The sequence below is a fragment of the Sturnira hondurensis genome, unplaced genomic scaffold, assembly GCF_014824575.4.
Source record: "Sturnira hondurensis isolate 20B ecotype Veracruz unplaced genomic scaffold, ASM1482457v3 Scaffold0018728, whole genome shotgun sequence".
NCBI lineage: Eukaryota > Metazoa > Chordata > Mammalia > Chiroptera > Phyllostomidae > Sturnira > Sturnira hondurensis.
Genome location: NW_028091359.1, coordinates 20,095,593 through 20,123,468, shown reverse-complemented (window position 1 = coordinate 20,123,468; position 27,876 = coordinate 20,095,593). Strand labels below are relative to the sequence as shown.

General features: G+C 39.2%; 1 protein-coding gene across 2 annotated transcripts in view; it reads left to right on the top strand.

The window, feature by feature from the left end:
• The window catches only part of METTL16 (methyltransferase 16, RNA N6-adenosine), a 79,361-nt gene that overhangs the window by 29,221 nt on the left and 22,264 nt on the right, over window positions 1-27,876 (top strand). Inside the window, exons 3-6 of one of the 2 annotated variants that reach the window (XM_037070186.1) lie at window positions 1,822-2,021; window positions 7,257-7,397; window positions 9,295-9,410; window positions 17,517-17,659. In XM_037070186.1, the coding sequence (XP_036926081.1) occupies window positions 1,822-2,021; window positions 7,257-7,397; window positions 9,295-9,410; window positions 17,517-17,659 (600 nt within the window). The remainder of the gene's footprint in view (window positions 1-1,821; window positions 2,022-7,256; window positions 7,398-9,294; window positions 9,411-17,516; window positions 17,660-27,876) is intronic. The other variant, XM_037070187.1, reaches the window with a different exon arrangement.

Sequence of the window (27,876 nt, the reverse complement as noted above, 5' to 3'; positions counted from 1 at the left end):
CCTCTCAGAAGCACAATTCAGGACACTATTTATCAGGATGCTCACAGAACTGGTAGATTATAGTCACAAATTAGAGGAACAAAGTCACAAATTAGAGGAACATATGAAGGCTAAACTAATTGAAATGAAGGGAGATGCACAGGAAACCAATAGTGATGGAAAGGAAACGGGGACTCAAATCAATGGAATGGACCAGAAGGAAGAACAAAACATCCCACCAGAAAGGAATGAAGAAATGAGAATTCAAAAAAATGAGGAGAGGCTTAGGAACCTCCAGGACATCTTTAAACGTTCCAACATCCGAATTATAGGGGTACCAGAAGGGGGAAAGAAACAGCCACGAGTGGAAAACGTATTTGAACAAATAATAAAGGAGAACTTCCCCAGTCTGGCAAAGGAAATAGACTTCCAGGAAATCCAGGAAGCTCAGAGAGTGCCAAAGAAGTTGGACCCAAGAAGGAACACACCAAGGCACATCATAATTACATTAGCCAAGACCAAAATGAAGGAGAGAATCCTAGAAGCAGCAAGGGATAAGGGGACAGTCACCTACAAAGGAGTACCCATCAGACTGTCAGCGGATTTCTCAAAAGAGACCTTACAGGCAAGAAGGGGCTGGAAAGAAGTATTCCAAGTCATGAAATCCAAAGACCTACAGCCAAGATTGCTTTATCCAGCAAAACTTTCATTTAGAATGGAAGGACAGATAAAGTGCTTCTCAGATAAGGTCAAGTTCAAGGAGTTCATCATCACCAAGCCCTTATTATATGAAATGCTAAAGGGACTTATATAAGAAAAAGAAGATGAAAAATATGAACAGTGAAAGGACAGCAAACACACAGTTATTAACAACCACACCTAAAACAAAAGCAAACCAAGAGGACAGCTAGATCAGGAGTGGAACCATAGAAATGAAGAACACATGGAGGGTTAGAAACAGGGGAGTGGGAGGGGGAGAAGGGGGGAGAAGGCACAGAAAATAGCATAGATGGTAGGTAGAAAATAGGTAGTGGGGAGGGTGAGAATAGTGGGGGAAATATAGAATCTAAAGAACTTGAGACACGTGGTTATAAACTAAGGGGGGAGAAGGGTGGGGGAGGGAGTGTGCGGGTGGAGGGGAATGAAGGGAGGGGAATAGAACAACTGTAATGGTATAATCAATAAAATATATTAAGAAAAAAAATTCTGTGAATATACTAAAAACTAATGTATGGTATACTGTAGGTGAATTTTATAGTATATAAATTATACCTCAGTAAAGCTGCTAAAAATGATCACATTTTAAATTTGATATTTGTAATATTTGTTATATCCTATTTTCATTATTAAACATTTTTTCTTCTTTCTAGGTTTAATTTTCAAAGACTGCTAATGTCAAATCATGTTAATTGATAATGGTAAAAATGGCTAGCGTTTCTGGCCAAAGTAGTTGCTGTGTACTGAGCATTATGCTACGTACTTTTTACAGATTCTCTTTCAGAAGCACTATGATATAGGTAATGTTATCCCCATAGTACAGCTGAAGAAATAATGCTCAAGTTGTCTTAAGTCGCATAGCTAGGTAAGGAGTCAGTCAGGCAGGAATGCAAGAGAGACACTGTGAAAATGCATTGTTTGGGGTGGAAATTTTTATAGTGTTTATGCACTGTCAATGTATTAAACATCTTTGCATGGATGCCTCTGTGCTGAATACTCTACACAGCTCTTATGTGTCATCTCTTGGGACATTCAAATGGGTATTTGGTATTGCCTGGCTGCCATGAAGCTTGTACAGCATAGCAAATCTTATTAATCAGTTTTACTTCTTTTTCTCCACCCCAGTCTTAATTTTAAAGACCCTGAAGCAGTCAGAGCTCTGACTTGTACCCTCCTGAGGGAGGATTTTGGACTTTCTATTGATATTCCATTGGAAAGACTAATTCCCGCAGTTCCCTCCAGACTCAACTATATTCACTGGGTAGAAGATCTGATTGGTCATCAGGACTCTGATAAAAGTACTCTTCGAAGAGGAATTGACATAGGTATGTGGTTTTAAATTCTTTTTACTAAATGTAAATTTTATAAATTTCTCAAGGTCAGATTCTTTGTAAACTCCTCTGGTTATTCATGAAAGAATCTGACTATAGATATTGCTGCTCTTACTTCCTATACCAGCACTTTTCTGCCACTGATTACTCTTAAGAAGTTGTCGGCACCAAATAGGGAGGGAGCAGATGGGTTAGAGGCAAAATGAAAGCTCTTGTTTCTTAGCTTTTCAGATTACCGTGTTAGTATCTGTGTATATTGGGTATTATTTTTACTCTGAATTATTTAGCATTAGTAACGTAGTTTCCATATTGTGTCTTTTAGTGATGGCCATTCGATAAAAGATCATGTGGGCCTGAATACTTTCAAGAACCTCTTGAATGATTATTTGTAGAGGGTATTTAATCCAAAATTAAAATGTGAGGAAAAGTCACTGAGTTAGAGTAAGATGTTCTCAATTGTAAACTTCTGCAATGGAGAAGACTGTTCAATCTGATTCATTTAGAAGAGTAAGTGGATATACAGAAAGAAATGAAGCCAGGGTGTGTTTTACAATTATAAATGTATTATATGTTTGTCATAGCTGATGTTTCTATTTGATAGCATTTAAATTCCTTTTTAATTCTGTGGCCTTTACCAGTCCTTTATGAAAAAAATTAAAAGCTTTGTGGCTCTTTTTTAAAATACAGTATAGTTGATAGCAAACGCTATTTTTAGATAGTAAATGTTTAACTTTGACATTTGCATGCATTTTCAGTCCTTGTCACACATGGCCTTTTTAGCAGCATTCATTATTGATCCCTCCTTTCTTTTTAATACGCTCTCTTCCATTGGCATCCATGACCCCAGATTCCTGGTTTTCCTCTTTCATTTGTTAGTCTCTCTTCTCCCCTTTTCTGGCTCACTTTCCTGTATCTGGCCACTAGATGTTCAAATACTAAAGCTCAGTCTTTAGCTCTTTTCTTATTTAGTACCTTACCACTAGGCAATTTCATCCACATCATTTCATTTCCACCTCCATGCAAATAACCTGCAAATTTATGTATTTCTCCAATTCAGATTACTTTTCTAGTGTCACATACATGAGAAACTTGAATATCTCAAAACATTTTAGACTTTGCCATGTCGAAGACCAGACTCGTACTCTTTCTTTTGAATCTTGATCCTCTTGTTTTTTTGTTTTGTTTTTTTTAATGTTTAAAAAAAGGTGGAGAAGGGAAGGAGAAAGAGAGGGAGGGAAACATCTGTGTGTGGTTGCCTCTCACACAACTCCTATGGGGGGACCTGGCCCACAGCCCAGCCATGTGCTCTGATTGGGAATTGAACTGGCAACCCTTTGTTTCACAGGCCCGCGCTCAATCCACTGAGCCACAAGGAGCCAGGGCGCTTCCTTTGTTTTTTATTTCAGTGAATCACCACATCCCACCCTGTTATTCTTGATACTTACTTCTCCCTATCCTGACTGAGAATGTCTGTCACCATTTCCTGTTGATTTTCTCTCAAATATTTCTTTTTTTTTAAGATTTTATTTATTTATCTTTAGAGAGGAAAGGAAGGAGAAAAGGAGAGAAATATCAGTGTGTGGTTGCCTCTCATGAGTCCCCTGCTGGGAACTGGCCTGCAACCCAGGCATGTGCCCTGACTGGGAATCGAACTGCGATACTCTGGTTCGCAGGCCCGAGCTCAGTCCACTGAGTTACCCCAGCTAGGGCTCAAATATTTCTTAAATCATCTACTTTTCTTCATCTCCACTGCCACCATCCCAGTTCAAGTCACCAGTATCTCTCCTGGTGTGTAGAATAAGCTTCTCATCTACTCTCTTGTTATCCACTCTGGTGCCTCTCTATTCCATTCTCCAGAAAGTAAAACTCATATGCGATCACATCTTTACTACTTATTAATGGCTTCCTATCGTTTCTGTGACAAATACCCAAAACCTTGACTTGTCCTATGAAAATTTTCATTGTCTGATTTCTGCCCTCTTTTCTAGGCCTCCCTAAAGCCTCATTTTATGTGCTTCTCTTTTTTTTTTTTTCCTGCACTCTTTAATTCTTCTGTGAAGGCATTATACCTTTAGGCCTGTGTACACGTTGTTCCCTCTAGGTGGATCTTCCCACCCTTACTTTATGAAATAGTCTCATTTATAGTAGTTATTAACTCAAGCCTGTTTCATCAGGAAAGCCTTCTCTGACCTTTCAGCATAAGTTCCTTGATTATGAGCTTTGGAAAACCATGTTCCTTCCTTGGCATTATTTTTTAGCTTTTAACTACACATTCACTTGTCTGATTAATGTCTTTCTCTACCACTAGGTTGCAAAGTGCAGAGCCTGTTACTTTTGTGCTTACTAACAAGGCCTAACAAAGGTTCTAGTACATAGTAGGTATCCAGTAAATGATTCACTTAATATTGATAAATATGTGATTCTTTCAACATTCAAAAATATAAACAACCCGTATAAGCTAAGAACTATATAAAAATAACGGAGTTTAACAAAAGCTTTTGCTCTTTTATGTTAATGGCAGAAGATTGGCTTGATGGGTTATAGAAAGCTTAAAAAGCTTGAGAGCCTATTTGGTACTAATTTATTTCAATTATGCCCTAACCCTTCTAGAATAACACTTGGGGATATAGGAGGTTAATGGATTTTAGCTCTTCATAAGGTGCACTGGTGCTAAAATCACATTAATTCTAATTAGGGTTTTATATAAATTCTTCCCCCAGACTCCCATCAGTTTGCTCTAATTCTATGATTATACACTTTCCATTTTTATTTATAATTACACGTTCTTTTTTTTTTTCCATGTAAAATGTCGTTCAGCTGTCTGAGGGGGTTAGGATGTTAGAATGCAAGTCTTGTGGTCTTAAGAACTGAGAAACTTGATTTTTCCCCCCGTAAGATAGGCCTTTTACCTGTGTTTATCATTAAGCAACTGAAGAAAATTTTTTTATGTGTCTGTTTTGCTTTAAATAAAATTGAAGTATAAAGAGAGAGGCAATCATGTGAGAATCAAGGGCCTGGGGTCTGGTCTGGATTTTTTTTTTCCCCTGCAAAGATGAAAGTGCTGCTTGAAATTCCTTACTCTAAGCGACTGTGGCTTACCAGAATGGCTGACAGGTAGCTAAATAACTGGCCTCTGAGAGGAGCTTGAGTACCCTTTGCCATCCTTTCCCTCACAGTGCCACATATCCTCAAGGAGGTGTGTGTTCTGTACCATCAGGGCCTGCATGTAAACATGAGAGAAAATTTAGCAATCATGGTGACTGTCAGAGAGCTTAAAAGTTCTGGCCATCAGTTGTCCTGTGTTTTACTAGACTGTTCAGAATACTTAATGAGGAAGCAGTAAAATGAGCCTGAATTTCCGCTGGGTTAGGAGTATCTCTAGCTTCCATTCTTCTGCACCAAGATGTGACCAGGGAAAACAGGCCTGGAGTGGCTGGTATGGGCTAACTACTTAAACCCTTGGGAGAAACACTAGATTTTCTTCTCTTTAAAGTTTAATTGGCTGCCCTGCTGGTGTGGCTCAGAGGATTGAGTGCAGACCTGGGAACCAAAGGGTCACTGGTTTGATTCCCAGTCAAGGCATATGCCTGGGTTGCTGGCCACATCCCCAATAGGGGGCATGTGAGAGACAACCACACACACATTGCTGTTTCTCTCCCTTTTTCTCTCTCACTTCCCCTCTCTAAAAATTAGTAAATAAAATCTTTTTTATGTTATAGTTTTCATTAGTTTATTTTTAAAATTTATTTAATTATTTTTCAAGTATAGTTCTGTGTCTGTTACTTCTATCCCATCCTCCCCCGCCCCGTGCTCCCCTGCTCCCCTGCTCCCTCCCATTTCCACCCTTCTAAATTGTTGTCCTTGTATCCTTTATATTTGTTCCTCTAAAATCTTTTAAAAAATAATAAAGTCTTACTGGCCAAGATTAGTTGGTGGTTATAAAAATGATATTTGAGGTTAGTATATAGTCCATACCATCCATGGTTAAGGGTTCTACATACAAGTTTAGGACCAACCCCTGTTTGTCAAAGAGTGATCTTTGCCTAGAGCATTTGCCTCTGAATGTCTTCCTTGAAATTTTGGTGGGGCAAGCCAGTGATTGATGTTTTGGATCTGGATGAAATGTGTTTCCATGTCTTCACATGTAAGATGAATTTTCTCTTTAGTTTTTGGGTTTTTTAAAATAATTTCTGGTTTCCTTCAAGGAACAACTCACAGATACATGAGGAATTGAGTGATTTGTTACCATAAAAGTTTTATACCTTATATATTTTTTCTATTTTGGGGAATGGGGTGTCTAATTTATAACTGTGGTGTTTTAACAATTAGCATTGATTTCTTTTAAGAAAATCAAGTTTTGTGTGAAATTTAAAATGAAATTTTATAAATCAAATAAAATTTTTTAAAGCTTTTGATTATTTATTTTTAGAGAAGGGAAAGGAGGGAGAAAGAAAGAGAAACATCCATGTGTGGTTGCCTCTCATGAGCCCCCTACTGTGGATCTGGCCCACAACCTAGGCATGTGCCCTGACTGGGAATTGAACCAGTAACCCTTTGGTTCACAGGCTCGAACTCAGTCCACTGAGTCACACCAACCAAGGCCAAATTAAATTGTTTTAACAATTTAATGTATTCAGTTATGTATTCCTTGATCATAACAATACATATTCCTTGATCAAGGAATACATAACAATCAGTTATGTATTCCTTGATCATCAGCCAGTTATGCACACTTTATTTTACATATAACATACAAGAAAAAGAGATCAACAAGATTTGTATCGCCTAAGAAATTTGAATCTAATTATGAGGCAAGACTAACACACATGAAACACGAAGGAACCTAGTAGCTACAGTATGTATATAACTAGGTACCAGCTTGTGAATTCAACTGTCAAGGCTTTAAGAAGTCTAAGAAGATAGCCCTGGTTGATGTAGCTCAGTGGGTTGAGTGCTGCCCTGCAAACCAAAGGGTCATCAGTTCCATTCCCAGTCAGGGCACATGTCTAGGTTGCAGGCCAGGTCCCCTGTGGGGGCCACATGAGAGGTAACCACACATTGATGTTTCCCTCTCTCTTTCTCCCTCCCTTCCCCTCTTTCTAAAAATAAATAAATAAATAAGATCTTTTAAAAAAAGCATTCTGAGAAGATAAGAATAGTGTTTTTGCTTGCTATTCTTACCTCTTCCTCACATATGTGCGGTGTGATTTGAATTTTCATTTTTACTAGGTACTGGGGCATCCTGCATCTACCCTTTACTTGGAAGTACCTTAAATGGCTGGTATTTCCTTGCAACAGAAGTCGATGATATGTGCTTCAACTATGCAAAGAAAAACGTGGAACAGAATAACCTATCTGATCTTATAAAAGGTTAGTTCTACAGAACAAATGTCCCTTTTAAGCTTTATTTATTAACCTGTTTTTCTAATTTAACACATCTTATTATCTTTTGCTTTAATATACAAACTTTGGTAATTGAAAAAGTCTGGTACATTGTAATGGGCTTTGCTGTGTTTTTTTTTATCAGAGGTAATTCAGAAAGAAATATGGTAAATACAGTCAATCCTCATAATTTGTGGATTTTGTACTTGTGGATTTGCCTACTTGGGGTTATTTTTAACCCCAAAATAAATGTTCCTGGTGCTTTGGTGGTTATCCATAGACATGTTCAGAGTGGCAAAGAACTTGAGTCACCCAACATGCATGTTTCCAGCTACAGTTGAGCAAGGCGATGCTCTGCCTTCTTGTTTCAGCACTTATACTGTAGTCAAGGGTCCTTTTCATGGGCTGTTTAGTGTCACTTTCTTTCACTTCTGTGCTTTTTCTTGGTGATTTTGCTGTTTAAAATGGCCTCTAGTGTTCCTAAGTATGAGAAGGCCATGACATGCCTTACAGAGAAAATATGTTAGATAAGCTTCTTTCAGACAAGGGTTCTAGTGCCATAGACCATGAGTTGTGTTAATTAACCAACAATGTATATTAAAGTGTCTTTAAACAGAAACATGCATAAATATTGGTTGATGAAAATGTTGGACCAGAGCTTGCAGTTACCTAACTCATCTTGTATTTCTCTTCACAGCCCGTTAGTTCAGTATACACTAATTCAGTGATTGTAATGACTCTGTAGAACATAAATAAATGTTCATATACTGCAAATAGTGAGGATCAACAGTATGCAAAGTAACTTAGTCACCAAGATTTTAAAAGGAAGAAAACCCGACTGTTGATTAAAATATACCATCTTTTTTTATTTCAGTACGTGGAACTGTGCTACAAATAGTTGAATTTCCTTAATAATCAGTTACTTTTTATTTTTGTGTTTATTTTATATATAAAGGGCTGGATTTTCTGTCTTTGGTTGTTGAATTTTTTCCCCATTAAAGGGAGTCCCATAAAGAAACTCCATAAAGTCTCTTTATGGAAGAAATAGCCTTTTCTTGCTGGTGTTAAACATATGACTGTACGAGGAGATAGTGATATTGTTGATGCATTTTTTAAGCTATCCATTTCTATATTACAGATTACTCTAAAATCTAGCAGCTTTGAACAGTGAACATTTATTATCATAGTTTCAATGAATCGGTAATTTGGCGTAGTTAGGTGGTTCTGGTTTAGAGTTTTTTCTGGGGTTGCCATCATCTGAAGGATTGACAACCTTCAGATGGTGAAGACTTACTTCCGCCCTGACTGGTGTGGCTAAGTTGGTTTGGTGTCATCCTGCAAAGTGAGAAACGTTACCAGTTCAGTTCCCCATCAGCACACATGCCTGGTTGCAGGTCCCTGGTCGGGGTGCACACGAGAGGCAACTGATCAATGTTTCTCACATTGATGTTTCTCTCCCTCTCTTTCTCTCTCCCTTCCCGCCTCTCTAAGGATAAATAAAAATTATAAAAAATGATTTGCTTTCAAGATGGCTCACTTTGATGGCTCTTGCCAGGAAACCTTAGTTGATTGCCATGTGGATCTCTTCTCGGGGCTGCTTGGCCATCCTTACAGCATGTCAGCTGGCTTTTCCTAGAGCAAGTAATTCAAGAGATAGGACAGGCAAGAAGCCATATTACTTTTTATGGCCTAGCCTCAGAAGTGACACCCTTTTATTTCCATGGTGTTCTGTTCAATAAAAGCAAGTCTGTGAATGCAGCCTATACTTAAAGAGAAAGAAGTCAAGCTCTACCTTTTGAAGGGACTAGTGTCAAAGAATTTGTGGACATATTTGAAAACTACCGCAGCATTTATAGTAGTTAACAGTTCCTATCTTTTTTCCTAGTGGTAAAAGTACCACAGAAAACACTCCTGATGGATGCTCTTAAAGAAGAATCGGAGATAGTCTATGACTTTTGCATGTGCAATCCTCCCTTTTTTGCCAATCAGTTGGAAGCCAAGGTAATATATCTTCTGTTTTAAAGTAATTGAATATTCATCTAAGTTAACCTTGTTTGCAAAAATAAGAACAAAGAACAGCTTTTGTTTCGGAATCTAAATGTGGCTGCTTTTCTAATCAAGCACATAAAAACACAAGCACAATTTAGACCAACTTAACAAGAAAGGACATTTATTGGTTTACGTATCTGAGAATCCAGCAGTAGTGTTGACTTTAGGAACACGTTGATCAAGGGGTTTATAGTAGTATCAAAGGTAAGGCTCAGGTTTTGCAGGTTTCTCTTGGCTCTGACCTAGCCCTTGGTTGGTTTTGTTCTTAGGCTGGTTTATTTGTGGCAGAGTAATATTTGAGCAGGGGGAGAGTGAGGGCAAAGCTCTTTTCTTCCCTAAACTATTCAACTTTTCAGTTTCTTCTGATTGGACCAATTGAGGTTACAGTGTACTCCTGCATTGGGTTTGTTGGCTGAGGGAGGAGGTTAGCTGTTTTTACTGCCACCTATCATTTGATAGGAAACAAATGTCCAATTTAGTCTTTCCAACTTCAAATGAAAAATGTATATGAATGTGGAAAGAGATGACACTGGATTAAAAACAAAGAACCTGCCCTGGCTGGTGTAGCTCAGTGGATTGAGCACGGGCCTGTGAAGCAAAGGGTCGCTGGTATGATTCCCAGTTAGGGCACATGCCTGGGTTGTTGGCCAGGTCCCCAGTGGGAGACACGTGAGAGGCAACCACACATTGATGTTTCTCTCCCACTTTTTCTCTCCTTCCCCGTCCCCTCTCTCTAAAAATAAATAAATTATTTAAAAAGGAAAAAAAAAAGAACCTGGGCTTCCGGCCAAGGTGGAGGCATAGGTGGAAACACTGTACCTCCTTGCACAACCAAACTTAAAGACAACAAATTTTTAGAAACAAAATCACAATCAGAACAGACAGAAAATTGAACTGTACTGAAATCTGACGACGACAAACCATTCATCCAGACCAGTAAGAAAGGTGGCATCAGTGGCCATCAGAGAAGGGTCCCAGCAGGAAGATGCGGTTGGCAGATATGAGTGTGGGGAGGAAACAAGCAGACCCAACCCAGGTGGTTGGCTGACCATGGACACACATTTGTGAGCAGGTAAACCAGGCGAAAAAAAAAGGCAGTGAGACAGACCGTGCAACCCAGGGCCCCAGCGGTGAGAAATATAGCCTAAAAGCACCGATTAAAAAACTTTCGGGGGTTGAGGTGCCCGGAGAGGCTCCCAGCCTCACAAGAGAGTTTGCTGGCGAGACCCACACGGTCTTAGCACGTACACAAGCCCACAAACCCAGGAAACAGCACCAGAAGAGCCCAGTTTGCTTGGGGGAAGTGGTGGAAGGGACTGAAATCCAACAGAGAGCAGAGCAACAGCCATTGTTCCCTCTCCGACCCCTCCCTGACATACTGTGTCACACAACCCAGCCACTGGGTTGCCCCGCCCTGGTGAACACCTAAGGTTTCTGCCCCACACTACATAACAGGCACGTCAAGACAAAAAAAAAAAAAGGCCCAAATGAAAGAACAGATCAAAGCTCCAGAAATAATACAACTAAGTAACAGAGAGACAGCCAACCTATCAGATGCACAGTTCAAAGCATTGGTGATCAAGATGCTTGCAGAATTGGTTGAATTTGGTCGCAAATTAGATGAAAAAATGAAGGCTACTGCACTAAGTTAAATGAAGCAAAATGCACGAGGAACCAATAGTGATGGGAAGGAAATTGGGACTCAAATCAATGGAGTGGACCAGATGGAAGAAAGAAACAACCAAACAGAAAAGAAAGAAGAAACAAGAATTCAAAAAAAAAAATGAGAAGAGGCTTAGGAACCTCCAGAACATCTTTAAACGTTCCAACATCCAAATTATAGGGGTACCAGAAGGGGAAGAGGAACAGCAACAAGTAGAAAAGTTATTTGAACAAATAGTAAAGGAAAACTTCCCCAATTTGGCAAAGGCAATAGACTTCCTGGAAGTCCAGGAAGCTCAGAGAGTCCCAAAGAAGGTGGACCCAAGGAGGAACACATCAAGGCACAACATCATTACATTAGCCAAGATGAAAATGAAGGAGAGAATCCTAGAAGCAGCAAGAGATAAGGGGACAGTCACCTACAAAGGAGTTCCCATCAGACTGTCAGCTGATTTCTCAAAAGAGACCTTGCAGGCAAGAAAAGGCTGGAAAGAAGTATTCCAAGACATGAACAACAAGGACCTACATCCAAGATGGCTCTACCCAGCAAAGCTTTCATTTAGAATGGAGGGACAGATAAAGTGCTTCTCAGATAAGGTCAAGTTCAAGGAGTTCATCATCATCGAGCCCTTAATATATGAAATGTTAAAGAGATTTATCTAGGTAAAAAAAGATTAAAAAAACGTATAGTAAAATGACAGCAAACTCACAATTATTAACAACCACACCTAAAACAGAAGGAAGCTAAGCAAACAACTAGAACTGGAACAGAACCACAGAAATGGAGATCACATGGAGGGTTAGCAATGGGAGTGGGAAGAGAAGGAGGAAAAAAGTAAAGAGAAAAAGTAGTATAGATGGTAGGTAGAATATAGACGGGGAGTGCAATAGTCGTGTGGGAAATGTAGAAGCTAAAGAACTTACGACACATGGACATGAACTAAAGGGGGGAATGTCAGGGGAGGGGTGTGCAGGAGGGAGAGAAATGAAGGGGGGAAATGGGACAACTGTAATGGCATAATCAACAAAATATATTTTTTAAAAGAACCTATTAAAAACCTCAGTACTATAAAATACTGATTTTAAAGAGTTTTTCTTCATCTGGTTAATTCTCTGTTAATGAAAAGGGAGTATATTAATCAGAAGGAAATAAGGGAGTGTATGTAGTTAAAGCTTTGAGAGAATAAATTGTTTTTAGAATCGAAAAGTACCATTTATGTAACTCAGAAGTACCATTTATGTAACTCATAACGAAATAAACTCCAGATGTATTAAATCTTTTTCAGGGGAAAGGAGGGAGGGGGACAGGAATTTATTAACAATACCAACACTCTAGATTGGAACAAAAGGTGAAGCAGAATTGAAGAAATCTTTTTGTCTTTGATGCAGATAAATTATAAGAACTAAAATAGGCATATCCTGGAGTACATTTTTTTCAATATTGAAATACTGCATATATGCATAAAAGTACATGCCATAAATGTGAACTGGATTTTCCTAAAGTGAATACGCCTGCAGAATTAGCATCCAAACAAATACAATACAGGGTAGGGCAAAAGTAGGTTTGCAGTCGTGAGTACCCAAAACACAGCATTCTTGATTGACTGATTTATTATTATATTATTTTCCAGCGGTCGGCTGTAAACCTACTTTTGCCCCACTCTGTATTACTAGCATGAGACCTAATTAACTTTTTGTAACACACTCACTTAAAAGGTAGAATTTAATTATTTTTAGTATACTTACAGAGTTGTACAGCCATCACCACAATGAATTTTAGAACACTTTAATCATCCCCTTTTACGCGCCCATCGCCCACCCACCCCAAATAAAAATACAAAACCAGTTAGTCTCAGTTTTACTTACTGTTTCTGTGGATTTGCCTGTTTTGGACATTTCATATAAATGGAATCATACAATATGTGGTCTTTTCTGATTGACTTTTCACTAAGCATAATATATATTCAAGGATCATTCATATTTCAGCATCTGTTCTTCATTTTTATTGCCAAATAATTTTTTATTGTATAGAAATAATACATTTCACTTACCCATTCATTAGTCGGTGGACATTAGGGTTTCCATTTTTGGCTATTACTAAAATGGTGCTGTGAGCATTCATGAACAAGTGTTTGGATGTGTTTTCATTTCTTTTGTTTTTTGGTCTTTGTTTTTAATTACTTTATTGTTGTTCAATTACAGTTGTCTGCATTCCCCCCCCCATAACTCCCCTCTGCCCCAGCCAAACCCACCTCCCTACCGTGCTTCCACCCTCCCTCTTGGTTTTGCCCATGTGTCCTTTATAGTAATTGCTAAAAACCCTTCTGCCCTCTGTCCCCTCCCACCTCACCTCTGGCTGTTGTTAAGATTTTTCCTAATTTCAATGTCTGGTCATATTTTGTTTACATTTTTCTTTTGTTGATATGTTCCAGTTAAAGGTGAGATCATATGGTATTTGTCCCTCACCGCCTGACTTATGGGTGGAACTGGAGAGCATTATGCTAAGTGTTTTCATTTCTTTTGGATATATAGGCAGTGGCCCCCAAAACCGCAGAATTATCTTCTGGACAGTGGGCATCTTTTTTTTTCCACTTAGATTTTCTTAAATATATATATTTTATTGATTATACCATTACAGTTGTTCTATTCCCGCCTTCATTCCCCTCCACCCTGCACACCCCCTCCCCCACCATTCTCCCCCCCTTAGTTTATAACCACGGGTCTCAAGTTCTTTAGATTCTATATTTCCCCCACTATTCTTGCCCTCCCCCCTATCTATTTACTACCTACTGTCTATGCTATTTTCTGTACCTTCTCCCCCCTTCTCCTCCTCCCACTCCCCTGTTGCTAACCTTCCATGCATCCTTCATTTCTATGGTTCCACTCCTGATCTAGCTGTCCTCTTGGTTTGTTTTTGTTTTAGGTGTGGTTGTTAATAACTGTGAGTTTGCTGTCCTTTCACTGTTCATCTTTTTCATCTTCTTTTCCTTATATAAGTCCCTTTAGCATTTCATATAATAAGGGCTTGGTGATGATGAACTCCTTGAACTTGACCTTATCTGAGAAGCACTTTACCTGTCCTTCCATTCTAAATGAAAACTTTGCTGGATAAAGCAATCTTGGCTGTAGGTCTTTGGATTTCATGACTTGGAATACTTCTTTCCAGTCCCTTCTTGCCTGTAAGGTCTCTTTTGAGAAATCAGCTGACAGTCTGATGGGAACTCCTTTGTAGGTGACTGTCCCCTTATCCCTTGCTGCTTCTAGGATTCTCTCCTTCATTTTCATCTTGCTCATGTAATTATGATGTGCCTTGGTGTGTTTCTTCTTGGGTCCAACTTGTTTGGGACTCTCTGAGCTTCGTGGATTTCCTGGAAGTCTATTTCCTTTGCCAGACTGGGGAAGTTCTCCTTTATTATTTGTTCAAATACGTTTTCCACTCGTGGCTGTTTCTTTCCCCCTTCTGGTACCCCTATAATTTGGATTTTGGAACATTTAAAGATATCCTGGAGGTTCCTAAGCCTCTCCTCATTTTTTGAATTCTCATGTCTTCATTCTTTTCTGGTTGGATGTTTTGTTCTTCCTTCCATTCCATTGATTTGAGTTCCAGTTTCCTTTCCATCACTATTGGTTTCCTGTGCATTTCCCTTCATTTCAATTAGTTTAGCCTTCATATGTTCCTCTAATTTGTAATCAACCAGTTCTGTAAGCATCCTGATGACCAGTGTTTTGAACTGTGCATCTGAGAGCTGGCTATTTCTTGGTCACTTAGAGTTTCTTGGTCACTTATTGGCTCTGGGGCTTTGAGTTTTTCTTGAGCAATGTTTTGGATTGTTTGTGCCTGTTATGTATCAGGAGCAGAGCCCTAGGTGTTCACCAGAGCAGGGTAACTCAGTTGCTGGGTTGTGGCGCTGTACGTGGTAGCGGGGTCAAAGAGGAGCAATGGCGTCCAACCTGCCGCCACCTGCCGCCTCCTGCCGCTGGGGCTGCAGCTGCCACCATCACTGGGGCCCTCACGTTTTGTCCCACTGCACGCGAATGTGCCACCGCCGTCAGCCCTCCGCCACTGGGTTCGCCCGCTGGGGCCTGCGCAGTCCAACTCACTGTGTGCGAATGTGTGACCGCGGTCAGTCTGCCCCGCATCCTGACTGGATCCGGGCTGCCTGCATGCCTGGGTTGGGGGATCTTTCCTGCCCGACCCTGCTCCACTGCTGGCTCCACCCCTCTTACCGTTCCTGTTGAACGGTTAGATGTAGTCGGACTTCCGTATAATTCAGTTTTCTGTTCTTTGGCTGTGTCTTTGTTCTCCAAACCTTTGTTGTATTCAAACTTGGTTGTGGGAGAAGGCACAGTATTTCCACCTACGCCTCCATCTGGGCGGAAGTCTCGACAGTGGGCATCTTGTAGTACACGATTCCCCCGCTAGGTGAGTGTTCTAGGAACCCATCTCTATCAGTGGTCTAGCTGGCATTGTTGTAAAAGGCTGTGTTCAGCTTCACTGTACTTTTTTGAAGGCTGTTGTTTCAACACATTTATTTATTTCCTGATGGGTCATCTATGAGCACAACTGCCCACACGGTGCTGAGTGTTCATCTGGTTTTGACGAAAAACAGCAGGACTTTTGTGTCCCACCCTCCCTATTTCTCAGATCTTGCCCCAAGAGACTTTTTTGGTTTCCCCACATGAAAAAGTCCTCAAAGGGGAACATTTTTCCTCATGTGGAAGAGGTAAAACAAAAATCAGCAGAAGCACTAAAAGGCATCAAAATCAGCAAGTTCAAAAACTGGAATTTACCTAATTTGGTGAAGGAAATAGACATGCAAGTCCAGAAAGTGCAGAAACTCCCAATTATGGATGCAAAGAGGCCCACTCCAAGACACATTCTTATTAAAAAGCCAAAGTTTAATGGTAAAGAGAGACTCTTAGGAGTAAGAGAAAAGACATTAAATACTGGAAGGTTCCCATATAGGAGGGGGGCCGAGGATAACCAGCGAAGAGGTGAGGGGATTAAGAAGTACAAATGGGTAGTTACAGAATAGCCATGGGGATGTAAAGTACAGAATAGGAAATAGAGTAACCAAAGAACTTACACACATGATGATAGACATGACAGTGGTGGGGGGAATTGCCTGAGGGAGTGGGGGGTGCTGGGTGGAAGGGGGCAAACGGGGGAAAATCAGCACAACTGTAATAGCATAATCAATAAAATATAATTTTACAGATGTTTTAAGTAATGAGAGAAAAGTCTTGATGGGTGAATAGCATCAAATGGAGAGTACCATGAAGGTGACCAAAGTTGAAACGTGTAAAAATAAATACACATTTTTTTATAACTAGAATCTGGGGTGGAGTTGGGTGCCCCCTTTTATATACCAAAGAGTAGAATCAGTAGGTCCTATGATAGCTCTATATTTATTTGAGAAGCTGCTAGACTTTTCCCAAGAGCGTACCATTTTTCATCCCACCAGCAGCAGTGTTTAGAGTTGTAGTTTCTTTACATTCTTGTTAATTATGGCTGTCCTAGTGGGGATGAAGTGGTATCTCATTTTAGTTGTGATGTACCATTTGTCTGATGACATTGAAAATCTTTACATTTGCCTATTGGCCATTTGTATATCTTTGGAGAAATACCTCTTCAGATCCTTTGCCCCTTTAAAAATTGGGTTATTTTTCTTTTTATTGTTGTAAGAATTCTTTTTGTATTATAGATACAAATCTCACATTCGATATACTATTTGCAAACATGTTCTCCCATTCTGTGAATTGTCTTGTTACTTTCTTGATGGTGTCCTTTGCAACTCAAAAGTTTTAAACTTTTATGCACTCCTGTTTATATTTTTTTCTGGTTGTTGTTGTTGCTTATGCTTTTGATGTCATACTTAAACTGTTGCTTGATCTAAGGTCATGAAGGTTTACTGTCATGTTTTTTTCTCCGAGTTTTGCAGTTTTTACTTTTATATTTAGATCTGTGATCCATTTGAATTATTTTTTAAAACGTAGTATGAGGTAGGAATGGAGTAAGTTTTAAAGGTAAAACCATGAAAGTGCTAGTGGAAACATAAGTAAATATTTATATAGTCTTTGGGTGGCATATTTACTGTACATGATACCAAGACAGAAAACATAAAGAAAAAGTGACAGAATTGGGTGCATAAAAAGGTAAAATTTCTGTATGTTTATCCACAAAGATGGAAGGTAAATGATCCTAGGAAGGAATATTTGTATGAATGCAGATTTTAAAGTGTAATATTGGAATGATTATATGATTGGTAAGTCCTAAGTCTAGCATGATATTTGGAAACTAAAATTATATCTCAGCACTCTTACTCAGAACTAGACTACAGTCAAAGACTCAATCTAAAGGTGTAAAATTTACCCCAGGCTTTTGTTGTTGTTCAGGGAGTGAACTCTCGAAACCCTCGAAGGCCGCCACCTAGTTCTGTGAATACAGGGGGTGTCACAGAGATCATGGCAGAAGGAGGCGAGTTAGAGTTTGTTAAAAGGATCATCCATGACAGTTTACAACTGAAAAAAAGATTAAGGTAAGTTGATTTTGACAATCTGGTAGTATTTTCCCCTGTGTAATTCCAAAATAAAAATGTGCCCCTTAGAGTCAGCGTAATCACAATGATCTAAAAAACAAACATAGAAAAATTGAAAAGGTAGCAGCTCCTGCAGTCTGCAAAGACCCCGTTTCTGAGGAGTACTCATGCCTTTAATTGATACGAGTTTCCTGTAATTGTCTGTACTACATGGACAGAAAGGAGGAAAATACCATATGATTTTATTACTTTTATTTCGGTACTGTGATGGAACAAAACTGATTGAAATATGGCTTTTGATTAGAAAACAGATGGATTCAAATCTGTCCCATGAACCAGAATAAATTTGATGCCTAGTTCTCAAAGCAGTTTGTGTTCTTGGAATCATTCTCCCAAACAATGACAGATGTGAGGATATTGAACTGTCAAGAACTTAATGAAGAGAAACTGAAATCACTAAAGCACTTCCAGAGGAAAGTTAAGTTAAAAGCTAATTATTTCAAGCAACACACCTGTTATTAAGTAGCATAAGGTAGTCAGAAAGAGCTATTTGCCTCACTTGACTTCTCACCCTGCCAAGTGTTGTTGAAATGATGGATAACATGGTAGTTTAAAACTAAAAGGTTTTCAACCCTAGAATTTAGCTTTGAGACATAGAGAAGATTTTTGTTTTTAAGATTTTATTTACCTTTTTTTTTTAAGCTAGGAGAGGGAAAAAGAGAGGGAAACATCAATGTATGGCTACCTCTTGAGCTCCCCCTACTGGGAACCTGGCCCATAACTCAGGCATGTGTCCTGACTGGGAATTGAACTGGCGACCCTTTGGTTTGTAGGGTGACACTCAATCCACTGATCCACACCAGCCAGAGCTAGAGAGGATTTTTTTTTAATTGACGTAAAATACACATAACAAAATTTACCACCTTAACCTTTTTTTTTTTTACCTTAATCATTTTTAAAGCAGTGTTCAGTGTTCAGTATTCAGTAGTGTTAAGTGCATTCATATTGTTGTGCAGCTGATCTCCAGAACTCTTTCCTTTTTGGAAAAGTAAAACTCTATACTTACTAAACAACAACTTACCATTCCCCTCTTCACCCAACCCCTGATAATCACTGTTCTATCTTTTGTCTTTATGAATTTGACTATTCTAGATGCCTAACATAAGTGAAATCATACCATTTTTGTCCTTTTGTGGCTGGCTTCTTTCACTTACCATCATGTTCTCAGGGTTCATCCACGTAATAGTGTTTGTGTCAGAATTTCCCTTTTAAGGCTGAATAATATTCCATTGTATGTATGTGGCACTTTTTTTTTTTTTTTTTGATGGACACTTGGGTTGCTTCCACCTTTCAGCTGTTATGGGTAATGTTGCTGTGAACATGGGTGCAAGTATCTCTTAACACTCTGCTTTCAGTTCTTTTGGGTGTATTCCCCAAAGTGGAATTGCTGGATAGGGAATACTTTTTTCTTTTTCTTTTGGATTTATAGGTATTTAAAACTGCTTGCTTTATAAAAGGCCAGTTTCAAAATCAAATACCCTGATTTGTTAAATGTGAGTTTTTAAAAAATATTTGTGGGAAGCAACTGGATTATTGGATGGTCTGTCATAGAAAATTCACACATTCTTGAAGCCAGAGGTTAATAAATTATTGCTTTAGATTGATTCATTCAAAGATCCATTACATATTTAGAAAAAAGAGGCTTAAGTAATACTGGGCACTGAGAAGAGTCTGAGTAGGTAACATAAACTTAAAGAGCCTGAAACACATAAAAAAAGGTAATCTGGGCCATTTCCAGTATCTGTCATCTTTTGACGGGACTGGTGCTAACCAGGAAAATGGGGAAGGTTGTTTTCAAGGGGCTTTTAATCAGTAAATTTCTATTATTTCCAAAGTCCCATTGAACTACAAAAATATGTTGTAAAGTAATACCAGTCTAAGGGAGAGAAATTGGTCAATATGTTTCAAGTCTGCCTGTACCTGGCTTCTGTGGTAGCCCATGAATTGAAAAAAATGAATACATTTGCTAGGAAGGATAAATTGCGAGAACCTGTCATGTCTCTGGAGTTGACTATTTGGAGGTTGATGGCCCCTTACCCAGTTATGATTTAAAACCAGGTTTTAGCCCTGGCCCGGTGGCTCCATTCACTGGAGTATCATCCCGTGCACCAGTGAGTTTCGGGTTTGATCTCTGGTCAGGGCACATAACTAGATTGCAGGTTTGATCCCCAATTGGGAGGCAACCGATTGATGTTCCTGTCTCACATCATTGTCTCTCTCGAAAATCAATAAACATCCTTGGATGAGGAGTAAAACAAAACAAACAACAACAAAAAAGGGCTCAGGAGTCTTGTCTGCTCCAGCAAGTGAGACAGATTAATTTCTTGAATGTATTATTTGCAAATACTGTTTACAGTTTCATATTGTACTATGACAACTTTCATTTGTACATGTATTACCTGTTCATGTCCTCCTGCATATTTTTATGGTTAATATGTTTATGCTACTATGCAATTCTCAAATTTTAGAATGCTGTGGAAACTGCATGTTTTGAAGCTCTAAAAATAGATCTCAGTGATGACACTCGAGATAACTCACCTGTAGCAACTGCACTTTTGTTTTGTATCTTAAGGAATTTTGCAGCTGGGAGTCCTTTGCGGGGTACAAGTTGTACATCCTCTTAGTTTTACAGATTAGAGACTTGGGACCCATTATCTCCTGATTCTGGTCCAGTGCTCTTCCCACCACTCCATTTAGCCTCTGGGGCCCAACCTGCAATTGGACTTCTAGTTAGACAGCCTTTTTCAAAAAAATAATGGATATAATTGACATACAACCCTTCTGTCAGTGGTCTGCAGGTGTCTGTTGTGCCTATGATTTGAGTTTACTTACTAGCATTTTCTTTTTTAGAGACTCACTCTCTTAACCTTTTAAATAAATTAGGAGACTTTATCAGACTTCTTATGGCCTGAATTCCACTCTTGTTATTCGTTAGTAGTTCTGTAGCTGATGCCCTTTATGGCAATAACTTTACTATTTTTCCAGGAATTAAACCTCTGTATCTAACAGTTCCAACTTAATACTGGTTTCACCTAGTCTCCCTCATTTTTCTTTTTCCTTTTCATTACCTGCCCCCAGCCAGATGGTGGATACTTCTTGAATTTGGGTATAATCCACGTATTTGGTGATGGGCAATAAATTTAATAATCTAGGCCTTTGAAAATGTAGCTCATTGACTTATCTTTTACATTTTGTTTTCTCATTGGTAAAACGGGATAACAGTATTTACCTCATAGAGTAGTCGTAGAATTAAATGAATATATACTTGATATAATTAATAATAATAAGGAATAATAAATAGGGTCATTTTAACTTGACCATTTTAGGAATTCAGTAAATTTAAATGCAGAGGTCCATGGTTATGAAAGGAAATGTTATGAGTACTTGGTTGTTTATATTACTGTAGAGCTTCCCCTCCCTTTCTGTTTTTCAAACCTGGTGTTAGTATAGTTATAGGGTATTATAAGTATTAGTTGTAGGGAACAATTGTATTGTTTTTTTTTAATTTGTCCTTACTGGGAATTGAACCAGCAACCCTTCGGTTCACAGGCCAGCACTCAATTCGCTGAGCCACACCAGCCAGGCCAAGTGTAGATTTTATAACTGAGCTTTTAGTTAATTCCCCAACTGAAAGGCTGTCCAGTTCTGTGAACTTTTTTTTAATTTTGTTTTTTTTACTTATTTATCTTTAGAGGGGAAGGGAAGGAGAGAGGGTGAGAAATACCAATGTATGGTTGCCTCGCGTGGGTCCCCTGCTGGGAACTGGCCTGCAACCCAGGCATGTGCCCTGATTGGGAATCGAACCGTGATCCTTTGGTTCACAGGCCCGCGCTCAATCCACTGAGCTATGCCAGCCAGGGCCAGTTCTGTAAACTTTGACTTGCCTTTGTAAAAGGGTAGGCATGTAAGGTTGATAATGATACCCTTTATGGAATTAAATGGCAGAAGAACATAGGAGTCAGCTCAAGCCAAAGATAGGACAGTGTGAGTTCAGAATGAATAACGACAATAATGGCTTATAATCACCAAGTAAAATAAGCAGTGCAATACGTAAGGAAGATAAAGGAAATGTTCTTCATTACAGTAGGATGCCAACTAATTAAATGTAGAAGGAATAATAAAGTTAGAAGAATCATTTTGTAATTGTTACAGTAATAATTGATTTGTGAAAGAATCAGCAATGGAAACTTTGGAAAGAAACAGGATATTTACATAGTTTCAGAGTATCTCCCCACAGTTTATAGTTTCAAAAAGAAATATGGTAACTTGATATTGAAGAAACCTGGAGGAATACCACCTTGATCAGGTGATCACCTCCTGATATGAGGGACCTAGAAGGGCACAGTAGCACCTTTTGTCTCTTTATGTCCAAAATGTATAACTTGAATCTAACAATGAAGAAGCTTTAAACAAACCAACTTGAAGGATTTTGTAAGACAGTTCTTAAAAAACATTAACGTCATGAAAGTAAAAAAGCATGCTGGCTGGTGTGGCTCAGTGGGTTGAGTGCTAGTCTGCAAATCAAAAGGTCACCAGTTCAATTCCCAGTCAGAGCACATGCCTGGGTATTGGGCCAGGTCCCAACTCAGAGGCAACCACACATTGATGTTTCTCTCCCTCTCTTTCTCCCAACCGTCTCCCCTCTCTCTGAAAATAAATAAATAAAATATTTAAAATGTACAAAATATTTAGGTTTGAAGGGGCATGATGAGCCTGGCTGGTGTAGTTCAGTGGATTGAGTGCGGGCCTGCGAACCAGATATCACGGTTCGATTCCCAGTCAGGGCACATACCTGGGTTGCAGGCCAGGTCCCAGCAGGAGATGCATGAGAGGCAACCATACATTGATGTTTCTCTCCCTCTCTCCCCTTCCCCTCTAAAGATAAATAAAAAATTTTTTAAAGGGGGGGCATGATGATATCTTTAGTTAGGTACCAAATGGTTTAGAAAAAATATATACACATAGAACAAGGAAATGGAGGAAAATGTTAATTGATGAATCTGGATAAAGAGTATACTGAATCATTGCAACTCCTTTGTGTTTGAAATTATTTCAAAATAGTTTCCTTGAAACCTGCTGTTTCATAGGAATTGCTAAACTCTGTAAATAGAAGAGTGCTATTAGAACAGTAATTGTTAAAATAGTATAATGGCTTCAAAGTCTCTTGGGTAACTAGATCTTTTTGATCATTTTTTTTACCTGAATTTTGATTAGTTGTCACAAGATTCCTGTTGAGAGTAGCTAGGATCTGTTAGGAGTGAGGTTAACACAGAATTTTTAATACAACCAGTTTATCTCTGCTTCCTTTCTATAAGAAATATAACTTGCAAAAAACAGTTAAGTATATTGATGAGATTAAGTCTTAAAAAGATTTATAATGCAGTATTCACCTTTTACAGCAAAGGTTTAAAGAAAACATGAACTCTCCCACCTCTTTTTTTTCCTCTCCCAAGTATATATAAAATACCAATGACATATTTTATCATTACAAGACTTACTTATCTAAACATTTACTTTTCTTCATCTCTTGAGGGAATCTATAGTATCTTTCTTTTGTCTCTTTTCTGGGCTATTTCTGTGGCTTCTGGTGACTGTGATCTAATCTGTTCAGGAATGTTAATTTTAACAGAAATGTGTTAATTAACCTACTTTATAGGTCACTATGTGAGTACTAATTGCTTGTGTTTTTTGGGGGGACTTTATTTTTTTAGAGAAAAGGGGAGGGAGGGAGAAAGAGGGGGGGGAAACATCAACCAGCTGCTTCTCACATACCCCCAAGAGGGGACCTGACCTGCAACCCAGGCATGTACCCTCACTGGGAATCAAACCAGCGACCTTTTGGTTTGCAGGCCAGCACTCAGTTACACTGAGCCTCAACAGTCAGGGCAAATTGCTGTAATTTTTTTCTTCATCTTGTTCTTAACATACCAAAGGGTTTTAAATTCCTTTTAATTCTCCGTTTATACAGTGTCTTCTTAAAGGGAACATACTATTTTTCTTCCAAAAATTTTAAAACCACTAGATGAAATTGATTATGTTCTAGGTAAATTCACCCAGGTTTTTTAAAAAATATATTTTATTGATTATGCCATTACAGCTGTCCTATTCCCCCCTTCATTCCCCTCCACACCCCTCCCCCACCATTCCCCCCTTTCGTTTATGTCCATGTGTCACAAGTTCTTTAGATTCTTTGTTTCCCATACTATTCTTGCCCTCCCTCCTGTCTATTTTCTACCTACAGTCTGTGCTACTTATTCTCTGTACCTTCTCCCCCCTTCCCCTCCTCCCACTCCCCACTCCATGTGATCTGCATTTCTATGGTTCCACTCCTGATCTAGCTGTCCTCTTGGTTTGCTTTTGTTTTAGGTGTGGTTGTTAATAACTGTGAGTTTGTTGTCCTTCCATTGTTCATATTTTTTATCTTCTTTTTCTTAGGTAAGTCCCTTGAACATTTCCTATAATAAGGGCTTGGTGATGGTGAACTCCTTGAATTTGATCTTATCTGAGAAGCACTTTATCTGCCCTTCCATTCTAAATGAAAGCTCTGCTGGATAGAGCAATCTTGGATGTAGGTTCTTGCCTTTCATGACTTGGAATACTTCTTTCCAGCCCCTTCTTGCCTGTAAGATCTCTTTTGAGAAATCAGCTGACAGTCTGATGGGAACTCCTTTGTAGGTGACTGTCTCCTTATCTCTAATGTAATTATGATGTGCCTTGGTGTGTTCCTTCTTGGGTCCAACGTTTTTGGAACTCTCTGAGCTTCCTGGATTTTCTGGAAGTCTATTTCCTTTGCCAGGTTGGGGAAGCTCTCCTTTATTATTTGTTCAAATAAGTTTTTCACATGTGGCTGTTCCTTTTCCCCTTCTGGTACCCCTATAATTTGGATGTTGGAACGTTTAAAGATGTCCTGGAGGTTCCTAAGGCTCTCCTCATTTTTTAAAATTCTTGTTTCTTCATTCTTTTATGTTTGGTGATTTTTTCTTTCTTCTGGTCCACTCCCTTGATTTGAGTCCCAGTTTCCTTTCCATCACTATTGGTTTCCTGTGCATTTTGCTTCATTTCACTTAGCATAGCCTTCATTTTTTCATCTAATTTGTGACCAAAATCAACCAATTCTGTGAGCATCCTGATCACCAGTGTTTTGAACTGTGCATCTGAAAGTTTGGCTATCTCTTGGTCACTTAGGAGTATTGGTTCTGGGGCTTTGAGCTGTTGTTAAACCATAGTGTTTTGGTCTGTTCACAACTGTTACGTACAAGGGGCGGAGCCTGAGGCGTTCACCAGGGCGGGGCCACCCAGGTCTCTGGGTTGTGATGCTGTATGTGGGGGCGGGGTCAGAGAGGGGCAATGGCGTTTTTTCTGTTCTCTCTCAGATTTCTGTCCCCTCTGCCCCTTCCCACAAGCAAATTGGGCCTTCTGGTGCTGGTTCCGCTGTGTGTGGGCTTGTGTACCCTCCAGGACCCTATGGGTCTCTCCAACGAACTCTCCCAGCACCTTGACCCCAAAAGTCTTTCCAATTGGTCCTTTTAGGCTCTAATTCCCATTGCTGGGGCCCTAGCCTGAGCCTTCTGTCTCACTGTTTGCTCCTTTGCTTGGTTTATCTGCACGCAAATGTGTGACCACAGTCAGTCAGCCGCCCTGCGCTCTCACTGGGTCCGCCCATTGCCATCCTGCGCCTGGTATCCGCCAACCGCCTCCTTCGCCCCTGGGTCCACTGATCTTTCCTGCCCAGCCCTGTTCCATCGCTCATTCCGCCCCTCTTACCGGTCTGGCTGAATGGTTCATTATTGTCAGACTTCCGTACAGTTCAATTTTCTGTGTTTTGGCTGCATTTTTTTAAATAAACTTTTACTCTTTTTTTCAAATTTCATTTATTTATCTTTAGAGGGGGAGGGAAGGAGAGAGGGAGAGAAATATCAATGTACGGTTGCCTCTTGTGTGTCCCCTGCCGGGAACTGGCCTGTAACCCAGGCCTGTGCCCTGACTGGGAATCGAACCGCGATCATCTGGTTCGCAGGCCTGTGTTCAATCCACTGACCTACACCAGGGCTTGGATGCAGTTTTGTTACTAAAACTTTGTTGTCTTTAAACTTGGTTGTGTGAGGAGGCACGGTGTTTCTACCTATGTCTCCATCTTGGCCGGAAGTCCACCCAGGTTTGTTTAAAGTACTGTAGGTAAAACAATTATTCCTTTGTATTTTCAAAGGGAAAGGGGATTGATGAAACAAAAATAGGGCAGTCACCTGTTCTTGAATGTACAAATAATGAAAACAAAATATATGTTAGTAAACTCTGTTTCTAAAGCAATTTGATAGTGTATTTCCTTAATTTGTAATTTCTCTTTAAAAATAATGTGCACCCTGGCTAGATGGCTCAGTTGGTTGGAGCATTGTCCCTGTACACCAAAAGGCTGAAGGTTTGATTTCTGGTCAGGGCACATATGAGGGGTACCCACCCAAAAAACCCTGGAATTTATTTATTTATTTAAAATTGTGTATTCTTACATGCTTAAACTTTAGTCACCTTCAGAGTTCTCCCATTTGATACAATATACCTATTGAGACTTTTTTCCACTGCTCAAAACAGATTTTGAACTGGTCAGTTTTGATGCCTATTAATGTTTCCACCATTTTTTGTTTCGCTTCTTCCACAGCAGCAAAAAAATTCCCTTTGAAGACTTTTCACCTGGGAAATCAAAAAAAGTCTCTTAAGGCTTTTTGTGTGGATAGGGAGTGTGGGGCACAAGGGTCATGCTGTTTTTGCTCGAAAACTGCTGAACACTCAGCATGAAATGGGCAGATGCGTTCAAACAGCCTTCAAAAAAAATTCACTGGCCCTGGCTGGTGTGGCTCAATGGATTGAACACAGGCCTATGAACCACACAATCACAATTCGATTCCCAGTCAGGGCACATGCCTGGGTTGCAGGCCAGTTCCCAGCAGGGGATACATGAGAGGCAACCATACATTGATATTTTTCTCCTTCTCTCTCCTTCCCTTCCCCTGTAAAGATAGATAAATAAAATCTTAAAAAAAAATTCACTGAAGCTGAATTCAGCCTCTCACAATAATGCCAACTGGACCACTGATAGAGTTGGGTTCCTAGAACACTCACCTAGTGGGGGAATCGTGTACTACAAGAGGCCTGCGCTCCAGAAGATAATTTTGGGTTTTGGGGAGTCACCCCTGGTATATAGGTTGTGGTTTGATTCCCAGTCTACATATATATAGAAGGGAACCGATTGATGTTTCTCATGTTGATGTTTCTCAAGATAATGTTTCCGTCTCTCTAAAGTCAAGGGAAATATCCTTGGGGATGGTAATAAAAATAAAAATAATAATAATATTAATAATAATATGCAATTAGTGCTGCCTGGATATCTCAATTGGTTAGAGCGTAACCGGTCAGGGCACATACTATAATCAAACAATGAATGCATAAGTAAGTGAAACAACAAATTGATCTTTCTCTTCCTCTTCATCTCTCTCTCCACCCCCTCTCTAAAATCAATAAATAAAAAAGTTTAAAAATTAATGTGCAATTAGATAAATTTCAACTGACATGGGTAACTGTGATGATTTGAAAAAATGCAGAATAACTCTGTATTGCTAGTGTAACTAAGCTGTTTGTTATAAGCAGAGAAATGTGAAACATTACTGTATTAACTATTCTTTATCTGTATTTGAAGAGATAAGATACATCATATTTAGAAATTTATATTTAAATGCTTTTCAAGATATAACTTACATACAAATTGAAGTAAAATTCTCCAATTTTAAGTGTATAGTTTAATGAGTTTTGACGAAAGTGTATGTAACCACCACCACAATCAAGATACAGGACATTTCCATCACCCTAAAAAGTTCCATAGTGCCCCTTTGCCATTTGCCTCACCCATGTCAGCCTCCAGTGACCACTGATCCTTCTGTCAGATAGTGTTTGCCTGGGCTAGACTTTCATATACATGGGGTAATACACAATGTAGACTTCTGTACCTGTCTTTGCATTATAAATATTTTTAATTTTTTATATATCATGTTTTGACTCCTTGAAAATCTTTTTGGTTAGAGAGAGACTGCCCCTACCTGGGCTAGCCATTTTTTAGAGATGGCAAAGGGCCCAGCTTGAGCATGCCTTTGATATGCAAACTGAAGAAG